Source organism: Diadema antillarum, unplaced genomic scaffold (genome assembly GCF_040938485.1).
Source record: "Diadema antillarum isolate AM-2024a unplaced genomic scaffold, OU_Dant_1.0 seq00000089_RagTag, whole genome shotgun sequence".
Classification (NCBI taxonomy): Eukaryota; Metazoa; Echinodermata; class Echinoidea; order Diadematoida; family Diadematidae; genus Diadema; species Diadema antillarum.
This window is the reverse complement of record NW_027271179.1, coordinates 2,125,540-2,140,407: the sequence shown is the minus strand read 5'-3', so window position 1 is coordinate 2,140,407 and position 14,868 is coordinate 2,125,540. Positions and strand designations below refer to the sequence as shown.

Sequence of the window (14,868 nt, the reverse complement as noted above, 5' to 3'; positions counted from 1 at the left end):
AATAACTGCAATCAAACCACATTTAAATCTTCACACATTCAACAGTCTTGTCTGAGGATTCACAACATAGACTCCCAGAACATGGGAGGAAACTCCACTCATCTAGCACTTCTTTTCAGAAGTCTATATATAAATACATCTCCTTCTCTTTCATTTCACCCACATTTTGCTCCACACTTCTGTTCACCAAAGAATATCTCTTTTCTTCAACTCTCCACTCATCCTATTTCATGCTGGTGCACTCTCTGTAAAACACAATTCATGTGGGGATTTGCTGTTTAGGGGTACCAAAAATGAATTGTTTAGTATTTAGGTATGAACAATAACCAAATTTAGCTTGTAACTGCAACTTGCTCACTTGAAGCAATGACGAAAACAGTGTGTGCATGCTTAACTACTAGTAGTTGTCTTTACACCCAGACTGAGGCAAGCTACCCCAATTTGTTCCACAGAATACATATTGAATCTCTTGGTCTCTTCACAAAAAAAGTGTTAAATGTTGGGTTAAGTTACACTTTTTGGAGGTCATGTTGTTACTTGTGAGCTTTCAGAGTCAACTACTTCCCAAGCCAAACTAAATGACCGACATTCAAGCAGCACTTCACAAGTACATCCTAGGAAATAACCAAAATTTCATACTGTTACCTTGAATAGACACTCCCAACTTTCACCTGATTTTGACCTAAGCTTATTGCGTGAATAGTCCTGAATCATAATTTACAGTACAGTGCACTCCCGTTATAACGAAATGCTCGGGACCGGCAGTTTTCTTTCATTATAACCGAACAAATACAATATATAACGAAAACAAGGAAGCTAAGCATATATGATATTCTGTTTGTTGCATACATGTCATACACTGAAAATAAAACAAGTAGTTATTCAATTTCAGATTATTGTATTACCATAACGTAAGTTCCCCTCGAAAACAGTGCGTGACACACCAAGTGAACACACAGTGATGTGACACGTTCGCCCATGCAGAGACGCAATAAATGCTTGTTCCGCTACGTATTTTCGAAAGCGATCCTCAGTTCGCTATAACAGAGCACATTTCTTTTGGTTTTCTTTGTCAGTAGTGCTCGGAAAAGACTTCGTTATAACAAAAATTTCGTTATAACCATGTTTGTTATAAGCGAATTTTGTACCATAGACTTAAATAAATGGCGATAATTTTGGGACCAGAAGTTTTACTTTGTTATAACGAAATTTCGTTATAACCGTGTTCGTTGTAACGGGAGTCCACTGTACTGTGCACAGATATCACATTTCATAAAATAGATGTAATGACAAACTGAGGTATCACTCATTATGACCATAACATTGACTCTGATTATTAAGTTCTTTATTAAAGGGATCGTACAGTTTTGGTTGAGACCTAATTTCAGGTTTCTAACATTTTTTTGTGAGATAATGAGAAATCTCTTGTGAAATATGAAAGAGCATGTAATTCTATGAGGAATTCAACATTTATTTGATGACAATTGGTTTTGAAATGGCTGAGATATCCAAAAAGAGCGATTCTAATAAAGTGTGGGACCCACACTTTATCACGATCGCTTTGTTTTACTTTGTTTTTGGATGTTTCTGTCATTCCAAACCCGATTTTCATCAAATAAACTTTGAATTCCTCTTAAAATGGTATGCTCTGCACTATATCATAAGTGTTTTCTTGGTATCTCGCAAAAAGTTAAAAGCCCAATTCTCATCTCCACCAATACTGTACTATCCCTTTAAGGTTTTTTTTTGTCCATTGGGGGGAGTTCATCATTCAAAGACATCACCATACTACACATCATAGACTTCACTTTTCCAGACATATTACTATCTTTGTTGACAATTTAAAGCAAAATCGAAACAAAACAAAAACCCAAAACAAGGACCTACATGCACAAGAGTATTGCAAGTTCATCTTCCTCACATGCTTGCATACTATTACCTTAGAAGAACATAGCAAACTTGAAATCTTGCTCGGAATTTGGTCCCAGCTGAAACGGGGCCACCCCTGGATCTGCCATAAATAACGTTTTGTGTATGTAAGATCCAATATGAATAATATGCATCACTGTACTACATGAATGTCATTCTTCAATCAGTATCATTGTTGAAATTTGGAAACAAAGACAGAACAAAAAAAATATATATCAATGCATATGTATTATGTAAGAGCATCTTTTTTATAATCAACTGTTCTACTATAACAAAATTTTGAGAGAATAAAAGAAAACTGCTGTTTCAAAGGATTTCGTTATACCAGGAGTCTACTGTATATAAATTTTGGTGAGAATTCGACCATGCAATGTCAAGAGGATCAAAATGAGAAAATTGACCCCTAAATTGGTAAGAGTTTGGTAAAAGCTGACGCACAACGCGTAACACACGATGGCTGCAGGAGGATGAATGATCACAATAGCTGTGAGCAAAAAGAAAGGTAAAGGAAGGGCTGAGCAAATAATGCCTCCAGCAGGATCCCTTGCACTATTTGGTATAGAAAAATACTGGGGAAAAAAACCACTGGAGTTGGAGAACAGACATATTGCATTACACAGCAGATGACAAAGAAAAAAATTGGCAAATGAGGCTCAAATTTCGTATTTCACAGTAAAATGTCTATCTTGAGCATTTCAAACAGTTCACGCGATAAAAAATTGACAACTTCTATTTTACGTGCTTTGTGTATGGGAGCGTGGGTGACGAGTTGCGGGCCCCTTCCTTAGCACACAACTAATGCATCATTCACGTTTGAGGACGATAGCTGCAAATTTCCGGTATTGATCAGTGAACTTGTGGTTCTATTGGAATTCTTCAGCATTTTTCCTGTATATGAGTGGGATTTCATGGAATTTCAGTGATGAAATGTGATTCAAACATGCATAGATATCAACTATGACGAGGTGCGAGTCACTCGACTATAAATCTGAGGTAAATGTGAATTTCTTCACGTTTTTACATTTCTTTGTTGCTTTTTTTGCGATTTTGGTCCACACAACGTTCTGTGAGGCTAATCTAGGAAGTCTTGCATGTACTGAATGTCATTACAAGTGTGCAAAAATGTGCGTGTCTGGAATTACCATGTTGTCCTGTAATACCATACCTGTATATAATACCAGGGTGCATACATAATATGTGCTTCTTAGTATGACATCACAAAAGAAGTTTGCTAAAGCTGTCATCCCCCTCAGCTGAATCATGAGCCGAACTGTGATAGGACCACTGACTACAGTGGATCGGACTTCCTCGGACTTGGGGAAATGGGTCAAAGTGTTAGCGCTCAAGAGGAGTTGATAGCGTAGGTCTCTATAGGAAACTTACGCCGTGCGCCCACATACGCATTAGACTAAACCACCAGGACCATGTGTCTTTCACCAAAATATGGTACTTTTCAGGGTTAGCAAATGTGAATTTCAACAGTTCACCCATCATTTGTAAAAGTACTGGTATCTGTTGAAACACTATGTCACAATAATCACTTGCAATGTAAACAAAATATAATACATAACATTTTTTCTCTTACCTTGGTGAAGGACTTTTGATTGGAAAATACATGTAGTGTATAACATAAAAGTAAAAAAAAAAATCTATAACACAGTCCTGAAGAGAATGCTGGACAAATAACAAGTACTATGTAACCAATGTTACACACACACACACACACACACACACACACACACATTCACAACAAATAGAGTCGAATCCTTCATAAAGATTCACAGAAATTCAATATGTTTTTTGCATAAAGAGGAAATGAGGAGAGCTACATAAATAAATTATGAACTACAATGTATGTTTACTGTCCTGTAAGAAATACAGCATTTTAATGTGCCAGTTAGTGCATTTGGAGGATTTATTTCAACCTGTCATATTTTCTATACTTGTCCATTCCTGACCATTCTCACTGAAATTCTTCCCAGCTTATAGTTTACTAGTGAAAAGAAAACTTTTGATTTAGAATAACTTTCCTCTTTTTAATACTTAAATAGTTTCTCCTACCTCAATTAGAGTTTGTCATATATGAATAACAAGACAGACAAATTTTTACTCTATGGTAGGAATGAACAATCTAGCTTTCACCAGTATGAACAATATCCCACAAGCTCCTATTTTGATTCTTATCACCAAGGTATATAATATTTATATATCAGCAGCAAATGCACGTCTCTATGTAACCATGTGTCATCAGTCACATCTGCTCATTTTTGGGTATTTCTCCTCTGGAGCCAAATTGAGATCACATCAACGCATCAATCGGTTTCCATTAGTTTTCCTGGATGATCACATTCTGGCATCACAGTTTGTCGCATAGGAACTCCCAAAATATGGGGAACACTCTGTCTGTGAGTCTGTACCACAATGCAGACTCTAGCTGCTATCCTTTCTATGATGGTAATGTAGGCGGTCAGGATTCCTGATCAGATGTATCCTCTCTGTACTGCCATCATAGATTGTCTGAGACTGTGACTGCGAGCTGCTGCCGTCGGTAAGCCTGGTCGTCTCATCCGCCGTGGACACTGACCTGGAACCTTGCACAGCAGACTTGTGGTAAAGACTAGCACCGGAGGGAAGAGTTCGGCTTCCTGATGAAGGGGTGTCTACATTTGCTGTGGCCCCTGATACCTGTGAAAAGGACGGAGTGCCAACAACCATGGACATATCCAAAATCTCCACAAATATTGAATATTCACATCTTTGTGAATGCACAGAACCGATGATATTATGCTAAACAATCACTTCATTCAGGCGACTGAATAGACTCTTCATCTTCTGATTTCTTGTGCTACATCATATTCATGACCAAAAAAAATGTTTTAAAACAAGTTGTTTTATACATTTACATTGTTACAATTCTGCAAACCTGGCAAAATGTGAACTAAATTAAAACCAAAGAAACTGTCAATAGATTATCACTGCTTTTCTGAATCTACAGTCTAGCAATATTGTGTTAGAATTAGATTCACCTTCAACAGGTCAGGAGTGAGGGTGCCACAGACAAGGCATCACTATCTCTATAAGATGTGTGCTGAGTTTAAGTACATGTCAACTGTGAGTGCTTCTCAGTTTAATGCTCTCATTTCACACCAACTTCACTAGGAATAACTAGTGTAAACTTGAGAATGGTAACAGTAAACTTGGGTAGGGAATTAGTTATGTCTCTCTTTTAGCTGCCCTCTCCCCTAGAAAAAAACAACAACAACAAAGCAACAGCAACAACAAAAAAAACCACTGAAAGCATGGGGAATGATGATGTTGAGAAAATATCTGTATACTGCTCTATATACATCTGTATCATACATGACACAGACCTGTGAAAAAAACATTTTTTTTTTTTAAAGCAAAACATACTTTTCACAATTTGACCTATTTATGGCATTTTTCACTTCATATCCATCCTGCAAAAAATATCTTGTCCTCGAAATACAGTGAACCCCATTATAATAAACAAGAATACATTTCATTACGATGAGAGAATTTTACCATGAAAAAAGAAATTTATCCTTATTTGCTTTGTCTGTTACAACGGGACTGAAAAACTCGGCAAAATATCCAACTTCACAAGATTTACAAGACATCTGGCATTCAACTGTCCTGCCTCATTTATTATATGTACCACTCCATGGCACACATGGCACATCACACCTACATGCACCATGGTTCCTATCGAGGCTTAGACCCACTTTTGTTAATACAGGTTTACATAAAACATACCTGTGAATATTGGCTTCCAATGCTGGATCGTGCACCTCCTTGTGAAGACAGTGCAGACTGGCTTGCCTTCCTTTTCTTGTGGCTTTTGTGTCTCAAGCTGTATTGAAATATGTAATAGCAGATGTCATATGGATCCTCTTATGATATCAGCAGTGTGTTTTACAGACAAATGTGAAGCCATGCTCTCCATACATTGATTATACCTGCATGCATTTAAAATTCTGCACAGGGCAAGATAATATGCGTATGATAACAATATTACCTAAATCAATACATTATTTGTATCGGATTGATTTCATGCACAGAGGGAATGCATATCTATTTTGTTCTATATTGGCATTCTACTATAACACATGAGAGTACTAAAGATATTCTGAGAAACTCTTAACAATGTTGGAGGTATCCCTGAGTAGCTTTTAAATGTTTACCTCCCCTTGCTCTTTTCTTTTTGAAACAGATGGGAAGGAGAGGAAAAAGTAAACATAAACACCAGCGTATGTTAAAACCAAGAACAGTAGGATTCTTGCAATTTTGTAAGCTATGCAAAAGCTCCAGCAGCTCTAATAGGATGAGATCAGATGGGGTCAATTTAACCCTGTATGACCAAGGAGGTTCAAGAGATGGAGTCACAAGACTTATTCCTGTTAAACTCATGTTCAATGCCACTACTCAAAAATATTGGAAGCATGTGCCAAGCTGTTTGACAGTTCTGTTGATTTTAGAGAGGCAAGTGTATGGTCTGTTTGGTTTCTTTCAAACACAAATCTGTTGTAGACTAGTTACAACACAACAATCTGACTGAATCAAGGATTAATCTCCATGAACTTTTCACTCACCAGCTGATGAGTTCATGGAGAAGAGCCATGTAGTTGTTGTATTCTGCCTCTCCAAATGGCTGAAAGAGAAAAGGTATGAAAAACAAGAGAAGTCATTTCTTGACAGACAATGATAAAAAGTATGATTACAATAAGATAAGTACAGATTGCTTAATTGTAATGGCAGTGTGCTGATCCCCCAAATGCTTCTTATGAGAGCATTCTTGTTCATACGTTAACTGTGTGCCAAAAGAACTGACAACATGCCTTCAGCTTTTTAGTATCTTGCCTTTTCATGACATGGCGTTAATAAAGCATTTTTCTTGACCGGCTACAATTTCTTTTTTAAGAGGTCCTGAAAAATAGAACTGATACAGTTGGAAGCCAGAAAAAATGACTGCAGCACAGAAAGTATTACGATATCTGTGCCTTCCAATAAGATAAATATATTCTATTACAAGTAAACCCTTCATTCTATATTCACATGAAGTTCACTGATAGTGACGTTTGACTTTGACCTAGTTTGCACTGAGATTTATTTTCTGATTCATCCCCATTCTTCTTACCATCCAAAAACACAATCTTCCTGGACTTCCCTAACAGAAGGTATGGCCAAAAACGACATTCTTAGTTAAAAACAGCAGTGACATCTGACCTTTCATTCCAGTCACCCAATCTCAACTACTGTCTACCCATTTCTACTCTCTCCAGTCCCTTGAAAAAAAAACCAACAACAACAATCTCGAGACAAATTGATCATTTGGTCACATTTGTTTGATGGATAGTTATCTATCTGCAACAGAATTTTCAGCGGATTCACTACTAAGACAAAACAACAACAACAACAACAACAACAACAGAAATACATACCTTGCAACCAAATCTGGCATGTTCATAGGCATCTATGTAGGCTCTGCAGAGGGCATCACTTGCTCCTTTCAGAGGGGTCAAAGGTGAGACTTTCAATTGCTTAATGTGCTCCCTGACACTAACTCCTGTCGATCGTGCAAGCCGCATGTCTACTTTCTTCACTTGCTCCTCTGAAAGAATCCAAAAGATACAAATAAGGATTTAATGCAAGAGTCTTTTTCTTCTCTCTGTATGGCACCATGTGCCTGGTGGATACAATACCATTTGCTGCCTATTGCTAGTTACAAGGAGAAATGAGGGGCGGCCCATTTTTCTGGCTATGTACCCTGTCCTTTGCGGGGAATGAAGTGGAATCTTTTAGTGCATGAGGGACAGAGTGTTTTGCCTCCAACCAGAGGAGACAGCATGTCAAACAACATTACTAAGCTAGACTCACTTGGACTTGCAAGAGTAATCAAGATGAAGGCAACAGATTTAGTCACAGAATGATGCTACTACAGTGCACTCCCGCTACCATGAACACGGCTATAATGAAATTTTGTTATAACAAAGTAAAACTTCTGGTCCCAAAATTATCACCATTAAAGTCTGTGGTACAAAAGTTGCTTATAATGAACACGGTTATAGCGAAATTTTCGTTATAACGAAGTCTTTTCCGAGCACCACTGACAAAGAAAAACAAAAGAAATGTGCTCCGTTATAACAAAATGAGGATCGCTTTTGAAAATATGTAGCGGAACAAGCATTTATAGCGTCTCTGCATGGGAGAACGTGTCACATCACTGTGTGTTTGCTTGGTGTGTCACGCACAGTTTCCGAGGGGAACTTGCGTTATTGTAATACGATAATCTGAAATTGAATTTACTATTTGTTTTATTGTTCACATAGCTTTCCAGTGCATGACGAGTATTCAACAAACAGAATATGATATATGCGTGGCTTCCTTGTTTTCATTATTGTATTTGTTCGGTTATAACAAAATTTCATTATAACAAAAGAAAACTGCCGGTCCGGAGCATTTCGTTATAACGGGAGTGCACTGTACAACATTTCTTTGGAGCCACTTAAGTCCACTGCCTTCACGTTGAAAAAGATTGACATTGCACACTGGACTTTCACACAAAGCAGGAGCTGTTGATGTGCAATTACCAATTACATCACGATCATTTGTGTTTTCCATTGTCTTTTTTAAACTGCTCTGTGTGCTTCAGTGTATGGGGTACAGGCCTCAATTTGAAAAAGAATACAATCACAAACATTCTAACTTGCACAATGTATGATAGATGTATTACATCAACACATAATATACTTGTGAGATAAGATATACGAATGTAAACTTACATGCAAGCAGTGAAAGAAGAGAAATATAACAAACGTTTGAGTGAAAAACAGAAAGCAAATCAACAATACATTAGGTTTACCATTTCTGCCACTTAATATGAACAGCAATATCACTTGAATTGTGCATATTTTACTGGGGCATTTTTAATAGATTATGCGCAATATATTTCAAAACTGAATCACTGATTCCATTATTTCAGGTTGAGTATGATTTTTTTTAAATCTAACTTTCAGAGGACAATTGGTATAAGGCTTGATTCTCACCGAAATGAACAAATGCATCAACAGCTTTCATCCTGTACACATATGTGCATCTTTCTGCAAAGGGAGGAAAATCACATTATTTCAGATAACAGTATCATACCAACACTAAAAGTTATGTGCATTTGCTTGAACACTTAAATCACACTGAAAATCTAAACACTTACAAAAAGGCACACACAAATTCAGGAAAGGTTCATACATGCACTTGAAAATTATGAATGTTTTATATCAATGCAAACCATTGCAGCACAATCTACATTGCTAGTGTCCACGGATCACTCTTCTACTGAGGTACAAAGTATGTCCATACAGTCTACTACTTCAAAAAAATTAGAATCATTCTTCCCCTGTAGTTTCATCACACTCAATTATTGATATAATTTCTGTAATTATTGTTATCTTTCTTCATATCGCTCAATATCATGTATGGTGTCAAATTTTCACTCACTGTAACAATTTAAAACAACAAAACACTTATACCCCCATTCAACAGACATCTTTTTTTTCTAATCAGTCACTCATTGGAAGCAAAGTTTGTTGCTTGCGGTCACCCACCAGAGTGTATTGGATCACAGTCTGATGAATCTGACTTTGTTGGTCGACTATCTGGCGAGTGTCAGACGTGTGGCGCATGATCTTCATCGAATGATCTTGCCTCATCGGATCACCACCCGACATGTCTGACACTGACCTAATAATCGACCAACACAAGTCTGATTCATCGAACTGTGATCCGATACACTTTGGTGGGTGGTCAGAAGCGATAAACTTTGCTTCCAATGAGCGACCGATGAGAGAAAATCTCTGTGGAATGGGGGCATCAGATGCTACATGCACCATGCCTTACAGCACACAGCAGCATGCGATAGTAGTTATGAACATCTGTAAAGGTGAGCCCCACAGTATTTACTTGAGAAGGGCACCAGATATTCCTGTAATATCGCCAGTATAGTTACCATTTTATCTCTGCTACATTTCAAACAACTATACAAGCAAATCTATGGATTAATGTTGCCGTATAAAATTGGTGTGACCTTGACATAACATCAATTACTTGACTATCCACTCTGTCTAAATTCAGATTGCAGAAATGTAATGTGCGACACAGCAAAAGTTTTGCACCCACCTGAATCTGTATTGGCCAGGTACTGAAGGCGGTAGTCATCATCAGAGAGGAGTCTGGGAAAACCCTTAATCTGCTGTGTGCGTTGCAATAGGTGCTCAATCTCCAGCTGCAGTCTTTTAGGGGCATTGTGACCAACAGTATTATGTGGTGCCCTCCGTGAACGGAATTTGAAGCGGGTAATCTGGCGCTTGGCGAAGAGTATGACCATAAGCAGAAACTGTAAACATAATTGGAAATGAATTTTAAAATGTAAAAGGGAAAGTGAGTATTGGTCTAATACACCACAAAATATACAAACAGCAAGCTAGTGTGCAGGCATGGAAGTATGACACAGTATCAAAATGGCCCATGTTCCAAACGCATTCAAATGTAGACTGATAAATCTGTCTCTTGTTCAATGGCCTTTTGTTAACTGTACGGTGGGTTATATGGTTGGCCCTCACAACAACCACATTACAGTCTGCAAGAATCTTCCGCTAATCGAAGGAGGCAGCTGTAACTCTAAGAAGGAGGAGGAGGAAGAGGAGGAGGAAGAGGAGGAGGAAGAGGAGGAGGAAGAGAAGAAGATGAAGAAGAAGAAGAAGAAGAAGAAAAAGAAGAAAAAGAAGAAGAAGAAAAGAGAAGAAAAAGAGGGCACCGAATGGAAAAAGGGGCAGATTTTATCTAACAAACCATTATAAAAATTAGCTAGTTCGAATGGGGTAACCTCAGTAAACATTATTTACAGAAAGAGTTCCATGTATTCCCCACTAACAACCTAGAGTAGGAGTCTGGGGTCTGCATTACCCAAGAAAACTCGAGATCAACATTGCTGGCCTAACCCTCTAACCCTATTAAAACTAGATAGGCTAAACTCGGTCTCTGCCGAACTCTAAACCTCACCTAGCCCGACCAGATGCCTGGTCCATGCGCGGGCAGGGCTGTGTATAGTGAAACTTCACCCTTAGGCTGCATTCACATAGAAGTATACGGTACCAGTATTCGCTATTCGGGCACCCCGTACACCATATCACCCCCGTCAACTCACCATCCCATGCAGTGAGGATTTCTTCCTCCTACATCCCAGCAAATCTTATTAACAATTTCTAAACTGCATCAGAATGTCAGTCTACATGCTTATTTTTGCTAAAGGGCAAATCCAGACCAAAATTGTCATTATTTCATAAACGAGAGACGATATACGCTGCAAGAAAATCGAACAAGCTGGATTCCCACTATGCTATACTATTCTGTACTTTCGAATAGTGTCCTCATAGGCTGCGTTCACATAGAACTTAGGAGTATACTATTCGGGTATTCGGTGCATGTTTTCGAGGGCACGCGAATAGCTTGAATCGAACGATAGGATTTCCTAACACCGGTTCACATAGGAGGGCACTATTCGAAAATGCTGAATAGCATACAGTAGTACCTAAGGTTGATAGCATAGTGGGAATCGCGCTTGTTCGATTTTCGAGCAGCGTATACCATCTTTTGTTTATGAAATGATGAACATTTTGGTCTGGATTTGCCCTTTTTTAGCAAAAATAAGCATGTAGACTGACATTCTGATGCAGTTTGCTAATTGTCATTGCTGGGATGATTGTGTAGGAGGAAGAAGCAGGGAGTTGATGGTGCGAGTGATGGTGTATATACTGCACTGGGTCGACTTGACGGCGCATAGCGAATAACGAATAGCAAATACCGTATACTTCTATGTGAACGCAGACTTGTGAACCGGTGTTAGGAAATCGGCATCGTCCGATTCAAGCTATTCGCGTGCCCTCGAAAACGAGCCCCGAATACCCGAATAGTATACTTCTAATGTGAACGCAGCCTAAAGCCACCTAACTATACACAGCCCAGTCGCTGTACGTAGGTACGTCGCGACAGACAGCGTACCTACAGCGTCTGGTCGGGCTAAAAGCCACCTAACTATACACAGCCCAGTCGCTGCACAGCGTCTGGTCGGGCTAAAAGCCACCTACCTAGCCTTGCCCCAGGCTCAGGCCAGGGCCTAACACGGTTAGGTAGGTAGTAGCCCCGGAGACCGCGCCGCCAGGCGCGGTCCTGGCGGCTTCCCCGCAGTTTCGCTTATGTTAGTTCAAGTATTCTGTGTGCGCTTGTGCAAGTGATTGTGAATTCTGTGAACATCGGTGAGCTGCTTATAAGACATCATTTTGTGCATCACAAGCAATGAAATGCATCAAACAGTCGCCGATGATAGTCATTTAGGTTTCATCGACCCATGTAAGTATTCCTAGTAGTTTCTGTTGAAAAATTAAGGAAATATAGCGCCGCAAAGGCACCCGTTTGTTCAACATGAAGATCTTTTATGGGAGCACGGCGCAGCCGCCACACTGCGTGTGGCGGCTGTCGCAGTAAGGTAGGTAGGATCTAACTTTAATCAGAAAATCATGGATTGCTTGTACTTGTAGAATGGTGAGGTACCCGCACCTTGTCAGGGGCCCTAATACCGTCACCCTGCGTAAAATTGTTAAAAGTGCACTGAACAAAAATGTAAGTCAAAATGACTGTCACAGATATGATGACAGTCATGTTGATTGTTGGCGAACCCAGCCCGACCGGCCCCGGCCAGCCCGGCCTGTGCCGCATCAGCCCGAACACGAACTGACGTCTGGACGAGACGCCTTATTGCCAGGTGGCCGGACGTGTACGAATTAAAATGAATGCGTCCTAGCAAATATTATTTCGCACTTACCAGACTACCAAATCCTGCAATAAGGATAAGAGTTGTGGGTAGAATTGGTGGTAAGTACCGCACCGCCATTATTGTGATTTACGTCACCGATGGCGGCTGCCCTTCGAAATTCCCACGCCCGATATGACACTGACAGTGCTGGTGTACGTGTGTACGTGAAGCTCAAGTAGCGCCGCTATTATACGCTGTACGCGCTCTCTGCATGTAGAAAGCGTACTCGACAGCGCGCAGCTCAAAGAGATTATACCACAAGAGGGCGTAGTCCAGTGAGGAGGCACAGTGCCGTAAATATACGGCACTGAGGAGGCAGCCGCGCGAGGGAGCTGCCAATTCGCGTTGTGGGAGCCGCCATTGCACGGATCCTGTACAATTATTAATCAGTTAGTAGATGGCAGCGCACTGTTTTATGCGCTCGAATTGAATATTCGGCGCAGTGACCGTGCGTTGTTTTATTGTGACGTCACAATGGTCATATTTAAGCGTCATAGCGGTGCTGATGTTGTTTGATTTTATGGCATGACTGGGAATGTACGCGAAACAAACGTCATATAAAATGCTCAAGTACTGTCTAGTCTACACCCAAGTTTCCACTATTTATTTTGCGAACAACAAGAAGGTCTGGACTCTACCAAATGGTTCAAATGATATGATATCATCGTAGAAATTAATATTTAAACAATTAACCACATTGTGACTCTGAAAATGAAAATATGTAACGAAGAATAACATATCATTCCAGATATGATATGAGAAGATATGACTTGAACGTAGACTTAGATCCAGTGCCAGGAGCTGAGTGTGCGCTCCCTCTTCAATTTTGGACGCACTATTTGTACGCACGCGTATGGCGACTACTTACTCTATAGGTATAATCTCTTTGGCGCAGCTCAAAGAGCGCAGCTGCTGTCCTGCGACAGTACTCGACCCAGAGATGTAGTATCACTAGTCCTGTATCTCAACTCGACCCGATCCTCATTGCATAGCCTACTCGTAGCTCCCTCGTCGGCCCGGCGCGCCGTGCCGCTCCTGCATGGTTATGTATGCATAGAATCAGGGAGGTGGGAAGAGATCTCTTCCCACCTCCCTGATAAGTGTAAACAAAAACGCCAATCAATAGTCACCATGCATCAAAGAGATTTTTCTCGGATCCTCACTGGGGAAAATCTCTTTGCCATGCATGCAACACGTAGCATGCCGTCCTAACGTTATTAAATTTTATCAAGTATTTAGTAGTAGGAGTATTAAAAAGTTGAAGAATTTGTCCAGATTTTGTAAGATAATTATGTCGAAGTTTGACTAGAATCATTTTTAGTAGTGCCCAAACTGTGAAGTGTGTCAGTTGACACAGTGTGCTTTATTTGTTGCACTGAACTCTATTGGAGTTCAGTGCAACAAATAAAGCACACTGATATAGAGTTCAGTGATTCAGTGTTGTTAAATCTTGCCGATATTATATTACATGTCGATAAACTTGGTCCAACTTCTTGGATCACCATCCCATCTAGCTGATAAAGGCTAAACCATTATCCATTGTTCTGTCTTCATATTCAAGACATGGTTTATTGTCGCTGCGAGCTATATGTTGAATATGAACAGAGAAAGGGACTGTGTGGGTTGGCCTCACTGAACATCAGTTTTGAGTTCAGTGGTTGGCCTCTGTGGGAGTGACCAAGTTATCGACAGGTGACCATGTTAAAGGTTACGAACCATAGAAGGTTAGGAAAAAACCCTAAAACATAAACCTGCATTCGTACAGGCTGGCCTATTTGGCCACTTTCATTGACAGATGCCATCCATGCACTGATCGAGGCATGCATTGTTCCTTCACAATACATGTAATTCACGCAAACTTGGAAAAAGTGCAATTTGTCATTGTTGTCTTTAAAGTTCATGTGCTCGGTCATGCATGACACTTGTAATTAGGTATCAATGTAAAGAGGAAGAGTTCTTCTTTCCTCACAACCAATATTGTGCTCTCCATAGCTAACAATTATGAAGTAGTAGTGTTACCCCACTCCGGCGGGGGTGAACGGAACGTATAAAAGACG

At 39.8% G+C, this 14,868-nt stretch overlaps 1 protein-coding gene across 1 annotated transcript; it reads right to left on the bottom strand.

Moving 5' to 3' along the window:
- Positions 1-3,827: 3,827 nt before the first annotated feature.
- Positions 3,828-12,954, bottom strand: LOC139726543 (protein C1orf43 homolog). The gene is made up of 7 exons (XM_071637526.1): positions 12,821-12,954; positions 10,120-10,336; positions 8,994-9,047; positions 7,389-7,558; positions 6,540-6,598; positions 5,704-5,800; positions 3,828-4,614 (listed from the first exon to the last, which is right to left on the bottom strand). The coding sequence occupies exons 1-7, from the start codon at positions 12,887-12,889 to the stop codon at positions 4,360-4,362; spliced, it is 921 nt and encodes a 306-aa protein (XP_071493627.1). The 5' UTR covers positions 12,890-12,954; the 3' UTR covers positions 3,828-4,359.
- Positions 12,955-14,868: the final 1,914 nt, after the last annotated feature.